The sequence below is a fragment of the Antechinus flavipes genome, chromosome 2 (assembly GCF_016432865.1).
Source record: "Antechinus flavipes isolate AdamAnt ecotype Samford, QLD, Australia chromosome 2, AdamAnt_v2, whole genome shotgun sequence".
Taxonomy (NCBI): Eukaryota; Metazoa; Chordata; class Mammalia; order Dasyuromorphia; family Dasyuridae; genus Antechinus; species Antechinus flavipes.
Window position 1 is genome coordinate 613,216,535 of NC_067399.1, and position 23,214 is coordinate 613,239,748.

A 23,214-nucleotide genomic window follows, 5' to 3' on the forward strand; every position below is an offset into this window, starting at 1 on the left:
GATCTCCTGGTTCTGTTCATTTCACTTAGCATCAGTTCATGTAAGTCTCGCCAAGCCTCTCTGTATTCATCCTGCTGGTCATGCCTTACAGAACAATAATATTCCATAACATTCATATACCACAATTTACCCAGTCATTCTCCAACTGATGGGCATTCATTCACTTTCCAGCTTCTAGCCACTATAAACAAGGCTGCCACAAACATTTTGGCACATACAGGTCCCTTTCCCTTCTTTAGTATCTCTTTGGGGTATAAGCCCAGTTAGAAACACTGCTGGATCAAAGGGTATGCACAGTTTGACAACTTTTTGAGCATAGCTCCAAATTGCTCTCCAGAATGGCTGGATGTATTCACAATTCCACCAACAATGCACCAGTGTCCTAGTTTTCCCGCATCCCCTCCAACATTCGTCATTGTTTTTTCCTGTCATCTTAGCCAATCTGACAGGTGTTTAGTGCTATCTCAGAGTTGTCTTAATTTGTATTTCTCTGATCAATAGTGATGTGGAACACTCTTTCATATGAGTGGAAATAATTTCAATTTCATCATCTGAAAATTGTCTATTCATATCCTTTGACCATTTATCAATTGGAGAATCCAAGCCCCTCATTTCAGATTAGCCCCTCAATCTAGCTGTGTGACTGGGTTCTAAATTTTCTCATCTGTAAACTGATTATTTTATAAGTAGAATAAATTTTAGCATATGTCATGAACAAAAAATATAGTTTAACAAGAACATGGATGCAAAGTCAAGGACCTGGATACAAATTCAGGCTCTATTACTCAGAGACCTTAAGCAAGTCATTACCTCTAAGATTCAGTTTCCCTATCAAGGAGGTAGATGACTTCTAATATCCCTTCTAGTTATAAATACAAAAAATTCCTACTCCTAAAAATGTTGCCTCAATTTTTTCATTCAAACATTAAATTGGTTTTCTATCAAATATAAAGTAATATTTGTATGTGTGTATGCATGCGCCCTAGAGGAAAGAATCATATGTTAACATACGTATTGACACTGAATTGTTAAGACATTAGCTTCTCTTTTTATTTGAACAATTTATAAGACGATGCTTATTTTACTTCCCTTTGCACTGTCTCCCAGAGAGGGTCATTCCACAATTACTATAATGAAGGCGATTACAGAGATCTCTTTTCTAGCACTGAGGCAGGAATGCCTCCTTAATCTCTATCTTCAACCGTGGTATGTCATATAAGTTTTCAGGTCTTTATATCCAGATATTTCTACTCAATCTGTCACAAGAACAACTTGTCATTTATCTAGTCAAATATTTTCTCTTCCAATTATACAATTTTTTTCTTTAATATAATAATTCTTTCAGTCACCCAGACTTAATACTAATAGTCATCTTCAACTCATTCACCCAGGCTTAACACTAATATTCACCTTCACCAAACCTCTTTCATTCTATATATAGTTTACATTTGCATAGACCTTTACACTTTACCAAAAAAAAAAAAAAGAACTTCCTCACAACAATTCATATGATAAGACAAATATTATATTACAGATGAAAAATGCTCCAAAAGCATTTGCTCAGAACCACAAACTCACTAAAGTACAGAACCAAGATTTGAACCAAATTTCACGATTCCAAACACAAGACTCTGACCACTATACTACTCAATGAGGAAATTCTGCTGATTCTTTTTTCTTTTATCTTATGATAATAAGATCAGAAATTTAAAGCTGCAAGGAAACTTGACGACCGCCAAGTCCAACTCTATCATTTTAGAGATGACAAGCAAAAAACCAGGGAAGTTCTAACTTTCTCACAGTTGCACTAAGCCCCCATTCTATCCCTACCATTCTAATCCAATACAAATGAGAGTGTGTCAACAACAAATATTTAGGTCAAACCATGTTATGTGGGGCATTATAAGTTACTAGGAATACAAAACAATTCTAAACACAGTCTTTCAGTTTATAATCCGGTGGGGAATATAGTTCAGAGGACTTTAGAGCTCCAGATACCAGTTATTTGTCATACAAGGAAACCAAGGCCCAGACAAGTGACTTTCTCAAAGCCACACAACTTGTCTGGCAAAGCATGATCTCTTGACTGCCAATCTAGTGCATGTTCCACACAGTATGCTGATTATTATTATTATTTTTTTTTTAGAAAAACTTTAATGAGTGATCAAAAAAAAAAAATGCTACCAAACTTAGTAAAAAACAAGATGGACGCTATTACATTTATGACAAAGTCTTTCCTAATAACTATACATATATACACACATGGTATAAACACATGTATCCCATTTATTCTGAGGTTGCAAAAGGCTTGATCTTCTATATTTGTTATGAGTTCCCTTTCCTTATTCCATAAAACAACTAAACTTCAAAGTAAAATTGTAGATGTTTTAACTGATTTAAAAACTCAAGGGAAAAAAACCTCAGGTCTTTGAGATATGGGCCCTGTCATTTATTATCCCATGCCCCTTAGCACCTCCTAAAGTATTGCATGTAGTAGGGACTCAATAACAATAAATACTTGTTAAACTCTATTTCATATCTTTATAGTCATAAACATAAAAACTGTCTTTTCTCTGAAAATGTCAGTTGCTTAAAGAAATATAAAAACTTTTTAAAAGCAGCAGCAACATATGGTATATAATAGCAGTTCTTAAAATGTAGTTCAGAACCCCTAGGTTTTCTGGACTTTTTTATGACGTCCATAATGTTAAAATTATTTTTATAATACTACTATGATGTTTTGTAAATTACAGTAAAAACAACCTGCATAAACCAATGCTCTCTTCTCTTCAGGGTCCTTAATAGTTTTTATTAGAGTAATGGGATTCTGAGATTCCTTTCAAGGTCAAGTCTTAGGTATGTTCCTGGGCAACTCACTTAAGTTCTTGGTGTCCTAAGCAACTATCTGAAGAGTTTAAGATGAAAAATAGTTGGTGGTGTTTGATTATTAGTAGGGGGAGTATCCACACTAGGAATTCCATATACCAAGGAAATCAATGGTCTGAAGCTAATTAATAATAACTTGTATTTGTACATCACTTTAAAATCTATAAAGTACTTTACATGTTAACCAACTTTATTTTTACCAAATTTTCTAATTTTTCATAGCTTATAACTTATAGCTTTTCAAAGAAACAAGATTTAATGGAAAGAACACCCAGGGGTCTTGGAATGACAAATTTCTTTTGATATTAGTTGATTTACCATATATAGGTAAATCATTTGATCCTCAACATCTTCATTTGTGAATTGAGATAATAGCATACACCTCAAAGTGTGTTGTAAGGATCAAATAAGAGAATGTATTTGAAATGCTTAGCAAACCTTAAAGCACTACATGAATGCTGGTTATAATTCACACTACTACTCCAGTTTCTCTATATTCTTCTATATACCTACATCTGTACTGTAATAATTTTCTTTTAAATGCTTATCATTGTATTGCTAGTTCACATTTAGGTTTTTCACTTACTATGACCCAGAGAAAATTTGCTGTTGTGGACATTAGTATTCTTTAAAAAAAAATTTTCCTTCCAATATTATCCAGCATTGGCCTCCAATGATTCATTATGCTAGTTTCAGACTTATTTTCTAACTAAGTTCATTATAAACTAATTAGATCTTTCCAAGTATCTGACTCATCTGCACTTGACCCTCTCCCTCCAAAAGAAGCATTATACATAGACATTAATAAAATATGCATCTCAATAATGAAAATATCAAATGTCTATTTTCTTCCCTAAACATATATAATCTTTAGGGGCAATAACTTTTTCTTCTTATACATTTCTGTGCATTTCCCACCCCTCCTCCTAATACTAATAATGAGATCATTTGGTAGGAACTCAGTTATTTGTTGAATGAATTAGGACTATATCTATTTAGGTTGCCTTAAAATGCCACAAAACAAGTGTTAAATATTTGTGGATTAGAGTGAAAAAACATATTATGAAATGTTTAAATGTAAAGATTCAATAGAAACTAAAAGAAACTTGAAAAATATCAATATGTAGTTATCAAAGATCACAGAATGTTAGAATCAGAATGGACTTTCAGGAATTAACGTGTCAGAAAAATTAACCTTTATGAGTATGGACTCCTCTTGGACAATCATATACACCTCAGAATAATGATTTTAAATAATCAGAGGAAAAGCTGTATTTCAGTTAGAGGTTAGTGAAAATTTCTTTCTGATCCAAGTTCACAGATGCACTGAAATCTATCCATAAATACCATTCCTTGGATGAATCTCATGAGTTAAAAACCTCTGATTTAGTCCAATTTCTTTATTTTATAATTTGGATTAAGTTAGTGTTCCTATGAAAAAGAGAACAAGAAAGGAGAAATAAAGCTAAATTTTAATTCTTGTACATGAAGTCCCACGAATAAGGATTTTGACAATTTCACTTTTTACTAAAGTTTTTTATATGTTATCAAAGGTCAAAGACACTAGTCACAATAATATATTGGCCCAAATATATGTAACTATGTAAATTAGATATATAGAATTGTGAACTTTTAAAAATGTATAAAACAAGAAATAATTTGTCTTACATAATCTGGAATTTCAATCTGAAATCATTTAGATCTAACTCCCAGTCTTTTAACACATAATAAAATTCTAAGTTTAGGAAGTAAATATGAAAAGAAAAAGCAAACAGAGCTTAAAGTGACAGAAACTTTGCCATTTTTTAGCTTTGAAATTGATCTCAAGAAAAAAATACAAAGAAAATTTTAAAATTCACTAGAAAAGGAACTGCAATTTTGTTCTGAAAAGGAACCAGTAATATTCTCTGGTCATGGGTGATAGTTAGCCCCTTACTTATCTAAAACTGTGTATACTATGCTGGTGCATCTAAGAAAACTATTTTCTTCCTAAATTACTCTGAGAAGAACACTAATTCATGGCATAGCAGCTATGTAAACTCTGAAATAAAATGATTCTAAAAATTATTAGATCAATGAAGGCTTGATTTATGATTAATCAAGTTTTTACTATCATGGCTTAAGAGGAATATATATACAACATAATATTGCACAATTCATTTATGAAAGTTTTGAAAATGATCATTTCATGACCAACAGGATGAATACAGAGAAGACTGGCAAGACTTACATGAACTGATGCTATGTGAAATGAACAGAACCAGGAGATCATGATACACGTCGACAACGATATTGTATGAGGATGTATTCTGATGGAAGTGGATTTCTTTGACAAAGAGTCCTAACTCATTTCAATTGATAAATGATGGACAGAAGCAGCTACACCCAAAGAAAGAACACTGGGAAATGAATGTGAACTATCTGCATTTTTGTTTTTCTTCCCGGGTTATTTTTACCTTCTGAATCCAATTCTCCCTGTGCAACAAGAGAACTGTTCAGTTCTGCAAACATATATTGTATCTAGGATATACTGCAACATATCTAACATATATAGGACTGCTTGCCATCTAGGGGAGGGGATGGAGGGAGGGAGGGGAAAAATTGGAACAGAAATGAGTGCAAGGGATAATATTGTAAAAAATTTACCCTGGCATGGATTCTGTCAATATAAAGTTATTATAAAATAAAATAAAATAAAATATTTTTTAAAATTATTAAAGGCAAAAAAATGATAATTTCAGTAACTTTCAATATCTCTTATGTAAATATATCATAATTTCAACATAAAAAGCTTTAAAAGTTTGTTTTGGTTATAGTCATTCAGTTATTCAAATTAATTTCCCACTTCCAAACTTTTTGTAAACAGGTTCTATCTATGAACCCACTAGAAATTTATACCATTTCCTAGTTCACATCAGTCCACAAAAACAGTAGAGATATAAAAACAAAATTAAAAGATTTCTTGCTATCTATACAAAACACAGGTGATGTTGATCTTGTTGGAAAGAGCTAATTTTTACTTTCGTTACGGTTTTCAAGAGTTTCTTGAAAAAAATACAAGCAAAAGTCACAAGGTAACAGTGTCATTTCTGGAAATTATCTAATGGTGTAATATGTTTTTATGGTAAGAGTTGAGTATTGTCTTCATTGGGCACTGAGCAGGAGGGAGAGTCTTCTGACACTAGAGACTTCAGAATGCCAAGGACACAAAAGGACCAGGGAGAAAGAATACATATACAATCTCACAAAATAAAGGATTAGAATTCTAATCTGAGTCTGTATCTAGGTAGAGCCCCATGACTGGTAAACAACGTCCTGTGTTCTGACTGCTACCATAAAAATAATTTCCTTTTTGAATACTCTTTTCTCTGCCATGCCCCAATCAATTTATTTTAGTAAACATTCAATAAAGATACATCTTATCTTAACACTATGTGAGAGACACAAAAGAAAATTTTCAGTCCCTGACCTTGAGAAACTTATTTTAACTGACAAAAGACATAACATTCAACTAGAGAAAAATACAAAGCAATGCAAAGCTTCAATAGGTGTTATCAGTAATTCTTTTTACTTGCTTTTTGGTTTTTAATGCTGAGATCTTTCTAGATAAAAATTCTAATAACAATTGTAAAAAACACAAAATTGGGGGGAGGGGACAGTATCAAAGAACTGATAATCCAAACATCAAGGTCTTAGTAGTGACTAGCCTTTTGCTGGGTCTCATAGTTTCTTCAATAGTAAAACCGGGAAGTAAACTAAATAATCCCCCAAATTCTTTCCAGATCTAGCATTCTATGATTCTTAAATCTATATGTGTACATCTAGAAAAATACACATTTACACACACAAAACACTTGATGCAATTCAGAAGTATAGTTCTATTAAATAATGATAAATTTAAAATTAAAATCAAGCTTCATATTAAGATCAGGGGCACTTAAATGGCACAGTGGGTAGAGCACCAACTCTGAAGTCAAGAGGACAAGAGTTCAAATCTGATCTCAGACACTTAACACTTAGTAAGTTGTGTGACCTTTGAGCAAGTTATTTAACCCCAATTGCCTCCCACATCCCAGAATCAAATATCAAAAGCTCCTAAAATTAGAGAATATTAGCTTCCCTTACAAAATAATTCTTTACAAAATGCTGCACCAGCTTTCCTTTTTGTATAAATCCTAATAGTGTATTTAAAATGTGACTTAATTTCCAAAAATTTTACAGATGTCTAAAGGGATTTGTACCTAATAATCATTGATTCCTCACCTTGAGTAGTGGTTGGTTGAAGCTTATATATATATGCATTCCTTCTCAGAATGTTTTTTTGAAAGCATAAAATAAAATAATTAGGAGTACAAAGAGACTATTTATGACACAGTAACAAAAATATTTAAAGGAAGTTGACAGACAACCCTTTAAGAATTCCTAGTAAGAACCCATCTCTAGAACATAAGAGGATGCTAGCATGAATATAGCATTTAAGGTATTAAAAGCATTTTGCAATTATTATCTCATTTTATCCTCACAACAATCCTGAGAAAGTGCTATTATCATCAACTTACAGTTGAAGAAACTGAGGTAGACAACAACTGACTTATTCAGCATCTACTCATTCTTACGGTCTTACTTCTTTGACTGATTTCCACACCCCAGGAATCTCATTATTGGGGTAATAAATTCTTCTAAGACCTCATCAGCCTTCAATATACCCCCTGCATCACTACCTTTCTTGCTTTCTCTAATGGAAGGGCAGGGCCAGGAACTGCAAACCTCCATTTAAAGAGGTGGACAGCTCAGTTCAGATAGCTCATTTTCTCACCCACTTCTCTACCATGCCCTGGCCCATTCCCTTCTCCCCTTTTCAAAGATGTCTGGGGGGGGGGGGGGGCGGGGGAAGGGCGGCTGGCATGTGAGAGGGCCTGAGTTCTGGCTACTAAGTTCCTTAAGTCACTCCTTTTTGTATTTGAATCCCTAGTATTTAGCATAGTGCCTGGCACACAGTAGGAGCTTAATAAATGTTTATTGGCTGATGTAGCTAGCAAGGGTCAGAGGTCAAATTTGAATTCAAGTCTTCCATATCCAATTCCAATGCCTCTATGCACTGTCATTTTGCTGACACAAATATACATAAAATAAAGTACTTCATATCATAATTCATAGGATCTTAAGTTATTAGAATAGAAAAGATCAATATTATCTTCTTATAGATTAAGAAAAGGGGTTTACAAAGTGAAATGACTTTAAGATTCACTTTGCTAGTGTTCTATTTTCAAAGCATCCTAAGTTTTTTCAAAACAATCCAGGATTTCTCCACTGGAGTTCTGAAGCCACTCTAGCCATATTTTCATTTAAAGCAGTTCTTAATATTTTTTGCATCATACACTCCCTATGATAGTCTGGAAGCTTATTCTTTTGAATAAGCTGAAGCTTCTATGTCCTTTTTTAAAAAATGTTTTTAAGTGCATAAAATACATAAGATTACTAAGGAAAACAATTGTATTGAAAGTTATCAATTTGTTTTTTAATAAACACATGAACCCCAGAATGAGAATCTCTGATCTAGAATCTCAAAAGATTTACATACTTAAAAATATAAGCAATGTCCTGCTGGGTGGGAATAGTCCATGCTGCCCACTTAAATCTTTTACTCTAAATGACTTATAAAAGACAGTATAGCATTTGCATTCTGTGGCACTGCCAAATATGTAATCAACAAATTAAGTGGCTGACAGTCAAAATGAGTAATCTTAAACATTTCTAAGACTTTTTCATCATCCCAAACAATAAAAATTTACAGTTTTACTTAATTCTGCTTTTGTCTTTAAATTTTACTACTGGAAAACCCTTCACATCAAAGTTACTTGACTTGAGCTATTAAAAACTGCCTTCCAATTGTAAATGCAATTCATAAGTACTCATTTAGCTAGCACCTACATGGCCCATAAAACATGTCTCTTAACTTTCACTCCCTCCCTCAGCATATCCTCTGCATTTATTCCTTTTCCTCTATGTCTTCAAAAATGCACAGATTTCTCCTACAAGAGAAAAAACTTCAATTGATCTCAGTACCTCATCTCTTTTTTTTATTCATTGTTATGTCCTTGAAGTAAATGCCCATTTTCAAAGGACATTTCCTCAAATTTTAAAACAATACTTTATACTTATTTAATACTTGGTAATGGGAGATCAGTGAGTACAATTCAGTTCAGCTAAGTGAAATGACATGCACATGGGCTCCAGTTTTACTCAGCAACTCATCAAAATATTACTTTCTATGATGAGTTACAATGATTATTAAATTATTTATTATCTACAATTTTCTCATCTCTGAAATGTCACTGAACTACTACAAATCCCTGGAAGTGAAAATTCCTAAAAATAGAACATGTTTTTGCTTAATCACTTACGATTAATTATTCCAAAGACTTTCAAAACATTTCTTCACTAAATGTACAGGTCAAACTTTTTCCTATGCATAGTATTGTAAATCATAAAATATAAGTTCAAACATTTCCCATGAACACTTGTACACATCTGGTACAATGAAACAATGTTATGAGTGATTTTTCTCACTCACAATTTGTTTGGGCCTCTCCTTTACAATAACTTATCTATCATTCTAATTTATAAGAGGCACATAGCGTTTTAGCTATAGCACTGTTCTTGTAGTCAACATCTGAATTTGACTTCCACTCCAAATATGGAATACTAGGCAAATGACAACATTTCTGAGCTCAGTTTGTTCATCTGTAAAATGAAAGGGATTGGGCTTCAGCTAAGGTCCCTTCCAAGTTTCAAAATTATGACCCTGTAAGTTCCCTAAATGTATTTCAGTTATGCCTCCCTATTGGATCTAAGCACCTAAGGGAGTTGAAAGTTAACTTTGCATATCCTGTACTTAGGAACGTTTTTCCCCTAACTAAATGTAGTAGTGGCTTTTATTAAATATTCAAAAGAATAAAGACTTAACAACTGTCCTTTCAACCAATAGAGCATCCAATAAAAATTAAAAGTAAATTAACCCAAGAAAGTTCTACGTGGTTACTGAAAATAGCTCTTTTACAATTATTTAGGAAAGAGAAATGAAAATTCTCTTTTAACATTTTTACATGGAAAGTAGAATTACACAAGTACAATGTGAATTGATCCTGTAAAACAATTTGGAAACATACTAGGAAAAAAATCAAGTGTATAGTAGATACACTAAGTCAAGCAACTAGAGATATATAATGAATATATTCCCACCCCTTTTCTCCACCAAGGTCAAATGCAGCAACATTTTATGTAGTAACAAAGAACTGAAAGTAAGTACCCACTGACTGGGACTAATGCTGCAAGAGTGAAGGAAAAGAGGCTAAGAAATAGATTGTATAATAATAATTCATTCCCAACTTTTTGTCAAATTTTATTGTTTCTACTTGATAACCCTCCTATAACATCCCTTTCCATTCTCATAACTGCCATCCCTAGTTCAGGCCCTCATAACCTTTCCATTGGATTATTATAAGTCTTCTAATTGGTTTCCCAACTGGCTTCAGTTTTCCCCAAGGGGGTTCCAATTCATCTTCCACTCAAAATACCCATATATAATTTTCCTAAGGGGCAGGTCTGAATATATCACCCACCACTCATTAAACTCCAGTGGCTGCCTATTGTCTCTAGGATCAAATACAAAATCCTCCTTTTGGCACTTAAAAATTCCTCATAACCTGGCCATTTCCTATCTTTCCAGTCTTTTTATATTCTACACACTATGACTTAATCACACTGTGCTCCTTGTTACTAATACAAGACATTCCATCTCTTGACTGAACATTTGCACTGGCTGAACCCCTGTTTCTTTAGTGCCTAGCTCCTCCCTCTTAATTTCCATCTCTCCTAGATTTCCCAGTTTCATTCAAGACTCTCAATTCAAATACTTTCCAGAGAAGGTCGTTCCCAGTCCTTGGGCCCTCCCCAACAGTGTCCTGTGGGTACACAGTGATCTTTGCCATTCTCTGTATCGCCAGCATCAAAAGCTTAGCATTTACTCTCGTTGACCAACCGAATGGGTGAACAAATTTGTGAGAATTTATGTGAGAATTTAAAATACTGTTAAAACAATAAAAGACCACAAATAACAAAGAACTTAGAGCATAAGGGGAAAAGTTCATTATCCAGTGGAGAGCAAATGACTAGAACCAGAATTTATGCAAAGTCCACAAGGGTATTAAGGAAAGCAAGATTTAAAAACTTCACAACTATGATAAATGGAGTGACTTGCCCCCTTTTAAAAGAATTAGTGTAATAAGAGTGTATATTAAGTCATACAGGTAGGTCTTGCCAACTTGTTGATATTTTTATTTAACTATAGTTACTACACAGAAGTTCTCTTGTGATTGAGTCTCTGGAAAGTAACAAAAAAAAAAAAAAAATGGGAGGGGGACCAAAATATTTTTAAAGCCAATCATAGATTTACAATTAGAAAATACTTTTAAAATTATCTATTCCCAATCTCCTTACTTTAGAAATGAGAAAACTAAGGCCCAAATTCTATTATCTTCACTTTTAACTTGCCCAAGGTCATGTACTTTTTTAAAAACTAAGTCTAAGGAGCTGAAATATAACTACAAAACTAGTGTCCCTTCTATTACAAAACACTGCCTCTAAACAAAATAAACGCTAAAAAAAACGAAATACGTTTTTAAATTTTCAATATTAAAATAGCTCTTCAAATCTAATAAGTATCCTGATGTAATCATTTGACATTTACCAATTATAATAATTTACATATACTGGAATTAATATTAACTTTTGAAGCCCAAGAAGTTCTCAGATCGAGGGGCTAGCCTAATACCAGGGTAAACAAGTTCGATTTTCAAGTTCCATTAAATAGACAAACAGAATCACAGGATCACACATGTGGTGGTGTTTGTTTTTTTAATTTATCCATGACTGTATTAGATAACCGAAATCGGTATTCCAATCCCATTCATCAAGTCATTAACTTTCACTACCTTGTCCGAGAAAACAGGCTCAGGGATATGGGAAGTGACTTGTCCATGCAAAGGCATGGACTTCAGTAACTTCTAATGCAACAACTCAATACCCGAAAGCCTATGCGGGAGAAGACCAGCCCGTTTTTTATCTCACTGAATAAACTAAGTAAGACTTTCAGATTTCGTCAATAACACCCCAGCACTAGGAAAAGTCGTCCTAAGCAAGGAGCAGAAAGTTGCTTTGATTTTAAAGGGTTGATTATGTCAACTAGTCAATTAATGGTAAAAGTAAATTGTCCCCAGCCTGCTCCAGACTTGCCTACAATGCCAAACCAGTGCGCTTCTCCGAATCCGGAACCGGGGCCGAGGCCTGGGAGGGGGAGAAAAGTTGCTGGCCCGGCCACAGCGCGGGCCTGCGTGGAGGTGGAAGTGGAGGCGTGCACACGTGTAATGACCCTCATTTCCTGACACGGCTCACGGGTCCCGTCCCACGCCTCCAGACCCATAGACCGAACCCTCCGGGGTCGGAGGCGGCCACCACAAGTGCTCAGCGCTTTCTGTCCTCCCAGTATGTGCTTGCTAGGTCAGTGTTTAATCCCATTGTATCGTATGGCAAAGCAGTACCGGTAATAAGACCCTGGGCTCCGGGACAGCGGAAACCCTCCTCCAAATCCGGACTCTCGGGAAGACGCCCCCCAAAGCTCACGCCCCACGGATTAAGTATCCCAGGTCCCCTCCCGCGCCCGACCAGGCCCGACGCTCCGCACGCAGAGCTCCGAGGCTTCGTTCGAGCCGAGCCGGGCCGGGCCGGGCCCGCCCGGGGCCCCCCGGGAGCGAGGCCGAGGCCGCGCGGCGCCTCACCGTGTGATCGTGCTCGTCCGCCCGGCCCCGGGGCGGCAGCAGCAGCAGCAGTAGCGCCACCGCCGCCGCCGTCGCGCGGGCGACCCCCCGCCGCGGCTCCATGGTGCGCACTCCCCCCCCGCCCGGCGCCGGCCGGCCCTCCGCCCGAGGCTCCTCCGCTGCCGCTGCCGCTGCCGCTGCCGCCGCCGCCGATTCACATCCAAGGAGCGCGCGCACACGGACGCACAGGGCCGGGGCCCAGCCGCTGCCCCTGCCGCCTCGGCGCTGCCCGAGCCGGACCCGCCGTCGCCGTTGCCGTCACCGCCCGCGGCCGAGCGTAGCCCCCGCCCCGCCGAGTCCGCTCCGCCGCCGCTGCCTTCGCCTCAGCTTCTTCCTCTGACTCAGCCACGTCATCCGGCCACCCAGTCACACACCGGAAGTGCCTCCCCTAACGTGGGGCAGCAACCGCCACGGACCGCGGCTGAGCGAGCTAGCGAAAACGAGAGCCCTGCTCCACCTCGCCGCGGGGAGGAGGGCGTGCGCGAGCCGAGGGAAGGGAGGAGAAATTAGAGCTGGGGAGAAAGAGAGGGCGCGCGCGAGCGAGGGGGGAGGGGCGGACGACGCGCGCGGAGAGGGGCGGGGCGGGCAGGGAGGGCGCGCGCGCAGAGAGGGGCGGGGCGTGAAGCGCTGGTTCCCCCGGGTTGCTCTAGGGCGGAGCCCAGGCCTGAAGAAGAGAAGGGAGGAAATCTGCCGGAAGTAGTCTTCCTAGAACCAGGCGGCGAAGCTCTCAACGCCGCGTCCCAGAACCTTTTAGAGACCACGTGGGGACTGGGAAAACTGAGTAGAAGACCTAGGTTCGAATCCTGCCCCTTCCCCCTACTAATTAGAGCCCTGAGGACAACCGGGCACTTCTCTCTGATTCCCAGCGTTCCCCTCTCTGAGATGGGGATAATCGTGAATTTGTAGATTTGTAATCTCGTGGGACCTTTGAGGTCGCGGAGTCCAACTGCCGGGTTTTACAGATGAGAAAGATGAGGTCCGCGTCTCAGATGGGAAGAGACTGTGACTGAGTTGTCCATACACAGACATTCATCTGTGCACATATGTAACAAACAATATGTACATGCACAGTTAGCATATCTGTCTGTGTCCGTACATACACCCCCCTGGCCCGGAAGGGCAAGGCGAGGTCCGCATGCAGCTTGCGCTCCAAACGGGATGGGCCAGTGAGATACACACACACAAGGTAGGCGTGCACACAGGAGCATTCACACCCCCATGCAGTGCATGCACACCAGCTGGCCCGGAAGGGCAAGGCGAGGTCCGCATGCAGCTTGTGCTCCAAACGAGATGGGCCAGTGAGATACACACACACAAGGTAGGCGTGCACACAGGAGCATTCACACCCCCATGCAGTGCATGCACACCAGCTGGCCCGAAAGGGCAAGGCAAGGTCCGCATGCAGCTTGTGCTCCAAACGGGATGGGCCAGTGAGATACACACACACAAGGTAGGCGTGCACACAGGAGCATTCACACCCCCATGCAGTGCATGCACACCAGCTGGCCTGGAAGGGCAAGGCGAGGTCCGCATGCAGCTTGTGCTCCCCCATGCAGTGCATGCACACCAGCTGGCCTGGAAGGGCAAGGCGAGGTCCGCATGCAGCTTGCACTCCCCCATGCAGTGCATGCACACCAGCTGGCCTGGAAGGGCAAGGCGAGGTCCGCATGCAGCTTGTGCTCCCCCATGCAGTGCATGCACACCAGCTGGCCCGGAAGGGCAAGGCAAGGTCCGCATGCAGCTTGCACTCCCCCATGCAGTGCATGCACACCAGCTGGCCTGGAAGGGCAAGGCGAGGTCCGCATGCAGCTTGCGCTCCAAACAGGATGGGCCAGTGAGATACACACACACAAGGTAGGCGTGCACACAGGAGCATTCACACCCCCATGCAGTGCATGCACACCAGCTGGCCCGGAAGGGCAAGGCAAGGTCCGCATGCAGCTTGTGCTCCAAACGGGATGGGGCCAGTGAGATATACACACACAAGGAATGCGTGCACACAGGAGCATTCACACCCCCATGCAGTGCATGCACACCAGCTGGCCCGGAAAGGCTAGGCGAGGTCCGCATGCAGCTTGCGCTCCAAACAGGATGGGCCAGTGAGATACACACACACAAGGAATGCGTGCACACAGGAACATTCACACCCCCATGCAGTGCATGCACACCAGCTGGCCCGGAAAGGCTAGGCGAGGTCCGCATGCAGCTTGCGCTCCCCCATGCAGAGCATGCACACCAGCTGGCCCGGAAGGGCAAGGCAAGGTCCGCATGCAGCTTGCACTCCCCCATGCAGTGCATGCACACCAGCTGGCCTGGAAGGGCAAGGCGAGGTCCGCATGCAGCTTGCGCTCCAAACAGGATGGGCCAGTGAGATACACACACACAAGGTAGGCGTGCACACAGGAGCATTCACACCCCCATGCAGTGCATGCACACCAGCTGGCCCGGAAGGGCAAGGCGAGGTCCGCATGCAGCTTGTGCTCCAAACGGGATGGGGCCAGTGAGATATACACACACAAGGAATGCGTGCACACAGGAGCATTCACACCCCCATGCAGTGCATGCACACCAGCTGGCCCGGAAGGGCAAGGCAAGGTCCGCATGCAGCTTGTGCTCCAAACGGGATGGGGCCAGTGAGATACACACACACAAGGTAGGCGTGCACACAGGAGCATTCACACCCCCATGCAGTGCATGCACACCAGCTGGCCCGGAAGGGCAAGGCGAGGTCCGCATGCAGCTTGCACTCCAAACGGGATGGGCCAGTGAGATATACACACACAAGGAATGCGTGCACACAGGAGCATTCACACCCCCATGCAGTGCATGCACACCAGCTGGCCCGGAAGGGCAAGGCGAGGTCCGCATGCAGCTTGTGCTCCAAACGGGATGGGGCCAGTGAGATACACACACACAAGGTAGGCGTGCACACAGGAGCATTCACACCCCCATGCAGTGCATGCACACCAGCTGGCCCGGAAGGGCAAGGCAAGGTCCGCATGCAGCTTGTGCTCCAAACAGGATGGGCCAGTGAGATACACACACACAAGGAATGCGTGCACACAGGAGCATTCACACCCCCATGCAGTGCATGCACACCAGCTGGCCCGGAAGGGCAAGGCAAGGTCCGCATGCAGCTTGCGCTCCAAATGGAGGAGGAATCAAGAAAATGTGTAAACTTATTTCTCTACTTGCTTCATAAGGTTGCTGTATGTAAAGTGCTTTCTCATCTTCAAAGTACCGTATAAATGTAAACTAATATTAAGGCTTCCTAGATGCTATGCTGATCCTTCAAGACAAGGCTCTCCTTAACTCTTCACTGCCTCACTTAGAGGCAGATAGTGCCCGGGGCCTGAAATCAGGAAGACTTCGAATTCAGCGTCAGATATTTCCTAGTTGGGTGATCTAGGGCAAGGCACTATTTAATCTCTGCCCAGTTTCCTCAGCTGTTAAAAGGGCATAATAAGGGCGCTTAATCTTGCAGAGTTGGGGTGAAGATCAAAGAAGAGAATATTTGTGGCATACTTTGCACAGTCCCTGGCACATGGCATTGTGTAAGTGCTGATTCTCCCTCCCCATTGGTAGGGCCTCTTCTCCCTTCACATTCTTTCCTGGCTTTATCACTTCCCACGGGTTTGATGGTCCCTTCTAGCAGATCTGTGTATCTAGCCATAGTTTTTTTTTCCTCCTGAGCTCCAGAGCATCAGCACCAAACATCAGACATTTCAAACTAGATTTGCCGCTGACATCTCCAACTCAACATATCCAAGATAGAACTCAGCTTTCTTTCCCATAATACCACCCCTTTTTTCTATCAAAGGCACCCACTATCCTTCCCCTCCCAGGTTTGCAACTTTAGGGCTATTCTTTATTCCTCTTCATCTTTCATCACATATACCGAATCATTTTCCAAATCTTGCAATTTCTCCTTCCACCAGATACCACACAGGCAAGTGTTCGTTACTCAGCTCAAACGCTTTTCACCTGGATTATTGGAGTCACCTCCTAATTGGCCTCACTGCCTCTTGTCTCTTCCTTCACAATCTTCCTCCTTCCAGTCTCTTCCCTCTTTCAACTGCCAGTGATTTTCTTAAAGTGCAGGTCTGACCCTGTCGCTCCCCTATTCAATAAACTTCTGTGGTTCCTATTGACTCTTGGATAAAATAAAAACCCTGTTTGGCATTTAAAGCTTTTCACATCCTGATATTAACCTCCCTTTCCAGCTTTCTGTCACAATCTCTACCAGTCAATCAAACTGGCTTTTTTGATTTTCTGTCCTTTGCCCAAGTGGTCATCCATAGGTGGTATGTATTCTCTCCCTACCTCTTACAAGCCCCTTGTTACCTTCACAGTGTCACTCAAGCACCACTCCCTGGTCACTCCCCAACTCCTAGAGACCCTCCTCCAAATATTACCTATTTATTTTGTAAATATTCCATATGTCCATACTATCTTCCCTCAAAATGTAAATTCAGTGAGAGCAGGGACTCTTTATCTTTGTATTCCCAGCACCTATGCTTGTGATATGTAGGAGCTTATTTAATAAATGGTTGTTGATTGAATAGTGATTCAGCTCCCATGGATTTAGATGTCTAGATAGATGACTTCTTGATCTAAATATCCAGTCCTAACTCAGTCCTGTTATACATTACCAACTTGTCTGTTGGACATTTTAAGCTGGATGACCCATAGGCAACTCAAATGGAAAATTCGATGAGATTGGGGGAGATGGGAAAGGTAACAACAGCATGAGAGCAAGATGAGGTGATGGGAGTCTGGGGAATGATGGGTCGATACCTGTTTGAGGGGAACGTGGCTGACATGGATGCCACAGGAGAAAGAATTGAAGTAATCTAAGAAGTTATGGACTGCTTCAGGTTTGAAGTAAGGGCGCAACAATAAACAGACAAAATAACAGACAAGTTATTAAAACAGAAAAGAAGATAACTACCAAGATATCTAAATGACTGCAAATATCTCTAAATAGTGCAAAACAAAGGACATTGAGCCAACACTCGAGGCAGAACTACATGGACTTCCAAGAGAGCACTGAACTTCATTAAGATGTTCTAATTAGAAATAAGAATCTTGAAGGAAGCTACAAGAGAATAAATGGAAGACTTTATGACCTTTACAGTCATTATCAGAATAGAAAAACTTGACTCCACTGTAGCAAGTCATTCCAAAGAAGTAAAAGAGAACAGCTCATTAGAAACGCAAAAGTTCCAGTTCTACACAGAACTGGAAAAGCCACTTGACACATGTTCCTTCCAGTCCCCTCTTCTTGGCACTTAGAGCACTTTGTAACCTGGCCCCTTATGCCTATTTGGCATGATAATACGTTCCTCTCAGACACAGTAAATGGGCCTGTCATTCTGGTCTCCTTGATGTTTCTCCAACAGAGCTTTGTTCTACCTCTGTACCTTTGTACTGGGTGTCACCCACTCTGGGATGCCTCGCCTTCCTTACCTCCACCTATTAGAATCTCTAGTTTCCTTGAAGGCTCAGCTTATACTTCTTGTAGCCTTTCCTAGCTTCCTAGCTGCTAATACCTATGCTCCCCTCCAAGGCTACTATGTGTTTTTTAAATGTTATTGTGGAGGGAGAGAATTGGAGTTAAGTGACTTGCACAGTTTCACACACCTAGAAAGTGTGAGAGGTCTGCCTGAGGTCAGATTTGGTGGTCCTCACTCCAGGGCAGGTGCTCTATTCACTGTGCCATCAAGCTGCCCAATATATATTGAATAAATATATGTGAGGTTTCCCTTATAAGATTCTCAAGGGAAAGAGGAACTGATTTGCTTTTGTCTTTTTATCTGTAGTTGTGTCTACTATATTATAGATACTTAAGCAATGTTTGAGATTTTTAAATTTTTTTTTGTTGATTTTGAGTTCTAAGTTGAATAAATACTTATTGATTGGTTGATTGATTCTACTTATCTGGAATGCCTTCTTTTGTATATTATTCTGTTCTGATTTTATTCACAATTCAAATATTTCTATATGAAACTTTGCTTAGTTGCTCCAATCTTCATTGATCCACCTTTTCCTCTAAATTCCTTCTAATCTCTACCACTTAATTCAGCACCATCTTATATTCAGTATTGTGTAATGTCAGGCTTGTCTCTTCAACTAGATTGTAAAGTCTTTGAAGGCAGGCTCTACATTTTATACTGCTATAGTTCCCATAATACTGTGAAGCGAATGATAGTATTAATTTGATAAATGTTTACTAATTGATTATAATGCGATTCCTGTCAGTCTGGCTAGAGTGACAGGGAAAGATAATGCGGAATGTTGGAGGGGATGTGGGAAAACAGGGACACTGATACATTGTGGTGGAACTGTGAACACATCCAGCCATTCTGGAGAGCAATTTGGAACTATGCTCAAAAAGTTATCAAACTGTGCATACCCTTTGACTCAGCAGTGCTACTACTGGGCTTATATCCCAAAGAGATACTAAAGAAGGGAAAGGGACCTGTATGTGCCAAAATGTTTGTGGCAGGTCTCTTTGTAGTGGCCAGAAACTGGACATTGAGTGGATGCCCATCAATTGGAGAATGGATGAATAACTATATGAATGTTGTGGAATATTATTGTTCTATAAGAAACAATCAAGAGGATGATTTCAGAGAGGCCTGGAGAGACTTATATGAACTGATGCTGAGTGAAATGAGCAGGACCAGGAGATCATTATACACTTCAACAACGGTGCTATATGATGATCAATTCTGATGGATGCGGCTCTCTTCAGCAATGAGATGAACCAAATCAGTTCCAATAGAGCAGTAATGAATTGAACCAGCTACACTCAGCGAAAGAACTTTGGGAGATGACTATGAATCACTACATAGAGTTCCCAATCCCTATATTTTTGTCCGTCGCATTTTTTATTTCCTTCACAGGCTAATTGTACACTATATCAAAGTCTGATTCTTTCTGTACAGCAAAATAACTGTTAAGACATGTATACTTATATTGTATTTAATTTATACTTTAACATATTTAACATGTATTGACCAACCTGACATCAGGGGAAGGGAATGGGGAGTAGGAGGGGAAAAAGTGGAACAAAAGGTTTGGCAATTGTCAATGCTGTAAAATTACCCATGCATATAACTTATAAATAAAAAGCTATAAAAATAATAATTACAATGTGACTGAAATTAAATCCCTGGACTAAATCCAACTAAACCATGAACTAAATAATTTTAGCACTGATTGCCTCCACACAATCAGTCTGGGGCTAGCTGTGGGTGGGACTCACTCCCAGATCTCAATCTCTGCTGTCAATTTTTCAAGGTCTTTAATTTCTAAGAAGGCTTGTGACCATGATTCACAAGGAAAGAAGTATTACAGGTTGGATGGAGGGCCCAGAGTGGCACAGGTTAAGGGAAAACTGAAAGGGAGCAGCTAGTCACAAAAGTTGTTGATAGAAACATAAATCATGGAACTATTATTTTGTAGCTAACTACAGATCACAACCTTTTTAGCCAAACAGTTATTAAGTTGTTGTTTGTCCTTCAGTCTCAAAGACATCAGGGAGATGATGCTGTGCCATGACATACAAGTGCATTGAAGTGAGGTTGTACAAAGTCACTAGCGTCACATTTCCCTTTGGAGCTATCTGTGTCCAGTGGCCAGATATACATCCGGATGACTAAAGAAAGCCCTGGATGATATTTTCCTTGTGGGAGATATTTTCCTTGTTAAGCTAAGGTCTTTAATGGTTCTCTGTTTGGGTAATTGCCCATTTAATTTTAAGACTAGGTAAGAAATAAAGGAGGCAAAAAATGACCACTTTTATCTACACAAATATATATGCATATGTATGTATGTATATATATATATATATATATATATATATATATATATATATATATATATATATATATATATATATATATATATTCATTCTCGGGAAGGGAGGACCCTCAAGGTTTCTAGCTAACACAGAAACCATTGTTCTTTTACATTTACATTAATTCTGAGGCAATCAAAGGTACTGTGTTAGGTTTTTGGGATATACAAAGACAAAAAAAAGAAAAGAAAAAGTGTCCCTTTCTACAGAGAACTTACATTCTATGTGAAATATACAACTATTTTTGGGCTAAGTATAAACTGTAATTTGAGAGGAGAGAACAGTAACAGCTGGGGGAATCAGGAAAGGTCATACATGTCACCTGACAATGAACAGTCTTAAAGAACAGTGATGATTTTAAGAGGCAAAAGCGAGTAAGGGGCACCTTCTAGACACATGGAACAATACTTACAAAGGCAAACAGAAATGGAACAGCAAGTTTGGGGAATAGCAACTAGGCCAATTTAGTAAGTAGAGTGTATAAAGGTGAAATATTTTTAATAAATTTGGAAAGGTAGACTAAAAGCAGTAGCATGTTACTAGAAGTACAAAAATGTCATATTTGTTTTTTTAATGGGAATTATTATAGTATTCCCTTAAAATAACAATGACTCCGTGTAATCTGGGGTGCATCAATGCCCTACTAAGTCTGTATCTCAAAGCAATACAAAAAAATGACAAAGCAGGATGATTTCAGAAAAACCTGGAAGTATTTATATGAACTGATGTAAAATTAGCAGGATAAAGAGAACATGGTATGTACTAACAGCAATATTGCATGGTTACATTGAATAGCGTAGTTGTTCTCAGAAATAGTGATCCAAGAAAATTTCAAAGCATTCATGATGAAAAATTCTATCCACATCTTTTTCTTGATGTTGTATCAAGTTGTATATCCTAGTGGTTTGGAATATCCATCTCCTCTTCCTCATTTTCAGCATTATAGCTTACTTTCACTACAAGACTTGTTTATTTTGTCTTTCTTCTTTTTTGATAATACATGTTTACATGGATCCCGTTTATGTCACTTCTTGCACTCAATAGTAATAAAAGAATAATCATAGGCTCACCAAATCTCTCTCTGTTGCCCTTTAGGAACTTTTCTTGAGTCATAATTCATATTATAATAAAAATCTCCACTAACTGGCACTTTTTATTAAGATATCAACAAGATTAGGGAGAGGGAGACTGATTTTGGGAAGAACGCACTTTTCAAGAAAGATTTTCTATCAGATTAAGTAATTTTTTAAATTCTAAGGATTACTACACTTTCTCAAAATGTTACATCCACAGTATTGAACAATTAATTGAGGTTCAAAAAATTGACCCTGTGGTATTATAAGACCTGAATCTAGGATTAAATTAGGTTCAGCATACTCTGCTTAATATAGCAGAAAAAGTAGGCATAGGAAAGATTTTTCAGCATCTTGAATTGAAATTAAAAGGGTTTTCTAGTTAGTCCTCATTTTATAAGGATCAGAAAATGACCTAAAATTATTTTCCTGGTTCAAGGAAGAAGCATTTCAGGAGAGGGAAAAAGACTCACATGTGCAAAGTTGTTTATAGCAGCTCTTTTTGCAGAGGCAAAGAATTGGAAAATGACTAAATGTCCATCAAGTGGGGAATGGCTGAATAAATTATAGTATATGAAAGCAATGGAATATTATTGTTCTATGAAAAATTAAGAACAAGCTGATTTTAGAAAGGCCTGGAAAGATTTTCATGAACTGACGCTGAGTGAAACAAGCAGAACCAGAAATACATTGTACTTGTAACAGCAAGATTGTGTAATGACCAACTATGATAGATTTTGGTTCTTCTCAGTGGTTTAGTGGTCCAGGGCAATCCCAATAAATTTTGGATGGAAAATGCCTTCTGAAAAAAAAATGCCTTCGGCATCCAGAGAGAGAACTATGGAAACTGAAAGTAAATCAATACATTTTGTGTTTGTTTTTTTTCCTTTCTACTTTTTTTCTCTAGTGATTTTTCCCTTTTGTTCTGATTTTCTCTTGAACCAGGAAACTGATTGAATACCAGTTAGTCCCTAGAACCTACTTTCAGCCATTCTCTCTAGTATCAATCTGTAAGTCCAAAGAAAGCAAGAAATTACAGAGAAGCACAGTCTTTCTCATGGGAGGGAATTAGATCTTCAGGAACACCAGCTCTTGGGATTAGAAGAGTTAATTCCCAATAGAAGACGAAAGATCAATTAATGAAAAAAATGAAAAATAGGACTTAAGAAATGATATCTGGATAGACTGACATGTTACTGAAGACTGGAAATAAGTAACAAGTCTTTGTAAAATGTTCCTGTGTTTGTAATTTTTTAATCTCTAGCAATCTAGCTAGAGATTTAGAATTTAGAATCTAACAATAAAAATCATTAGATAATCTCAAAAATAAGAATAGTTTTATATATATAATCATTTGCAAAGCACTCTACATATGCTATCTCTTTTGATCCCTCCAACAGCCTGTGAGTTAAAAGCTTTTATCTTCATTTTATAGCTAGGGAAACTAAGACTAAAAGGTTAAGAAACTTGCCCAAGTTTCTAACACTGCTAGATATGGGAAGTAGAATTTGAATTC

The 23,214-nt window shown here is 39.3% G+C and overlaps 1 protein-coding gene and 1 long non-coding RNA gene across 3 annotated transcripts in view; one reads left to right on the forward strand and one right to left on the reverse strand.

Annotated features, from left to right (window-relative positions):
- TM9SF3 (transmembrane 9 superfamily member 3) overlaps nt 1-13,014 on the reverse strand; it is a 61,044-nt gene extending 48,030 nt beyond the window's left edge. The window contains exon 1 of one of the 2 annotated variants that reach the window (XM_051981764.1): nt 12,723-13,014. In XM_051981764.1, the coding sequence (XP_051837724.1) occupies nt 12,723-12,824 (102 nt within the window). In that variant the 5' untranslated portion in view covers nt 12,825-13,014. The remainder of the gene's footprint in view (nt 1-12,722) is intronic. The other variant, XM_051981763.1, reaches the window with a different exon arrangement.
- Nucleotides 13,015-13,420: 406 nt separating this feature from the next.
- LOC127547152 (uncharacterized) lies at nt 13,421-15,902 on the forward strand. Its single transcript, XR_007950082.1, has 4 exons — nt 13,421-13,890; nt 14,824-15,023; nt 15,092-15,489; nt 15,755-15,902. It is a non-coding gene; the product is annotated as an uncharacterized LOC127547152 (long non-coding RNA).
- Nucleotides 15,903-23,214: the final 7,312 nt, after the last annotated feature.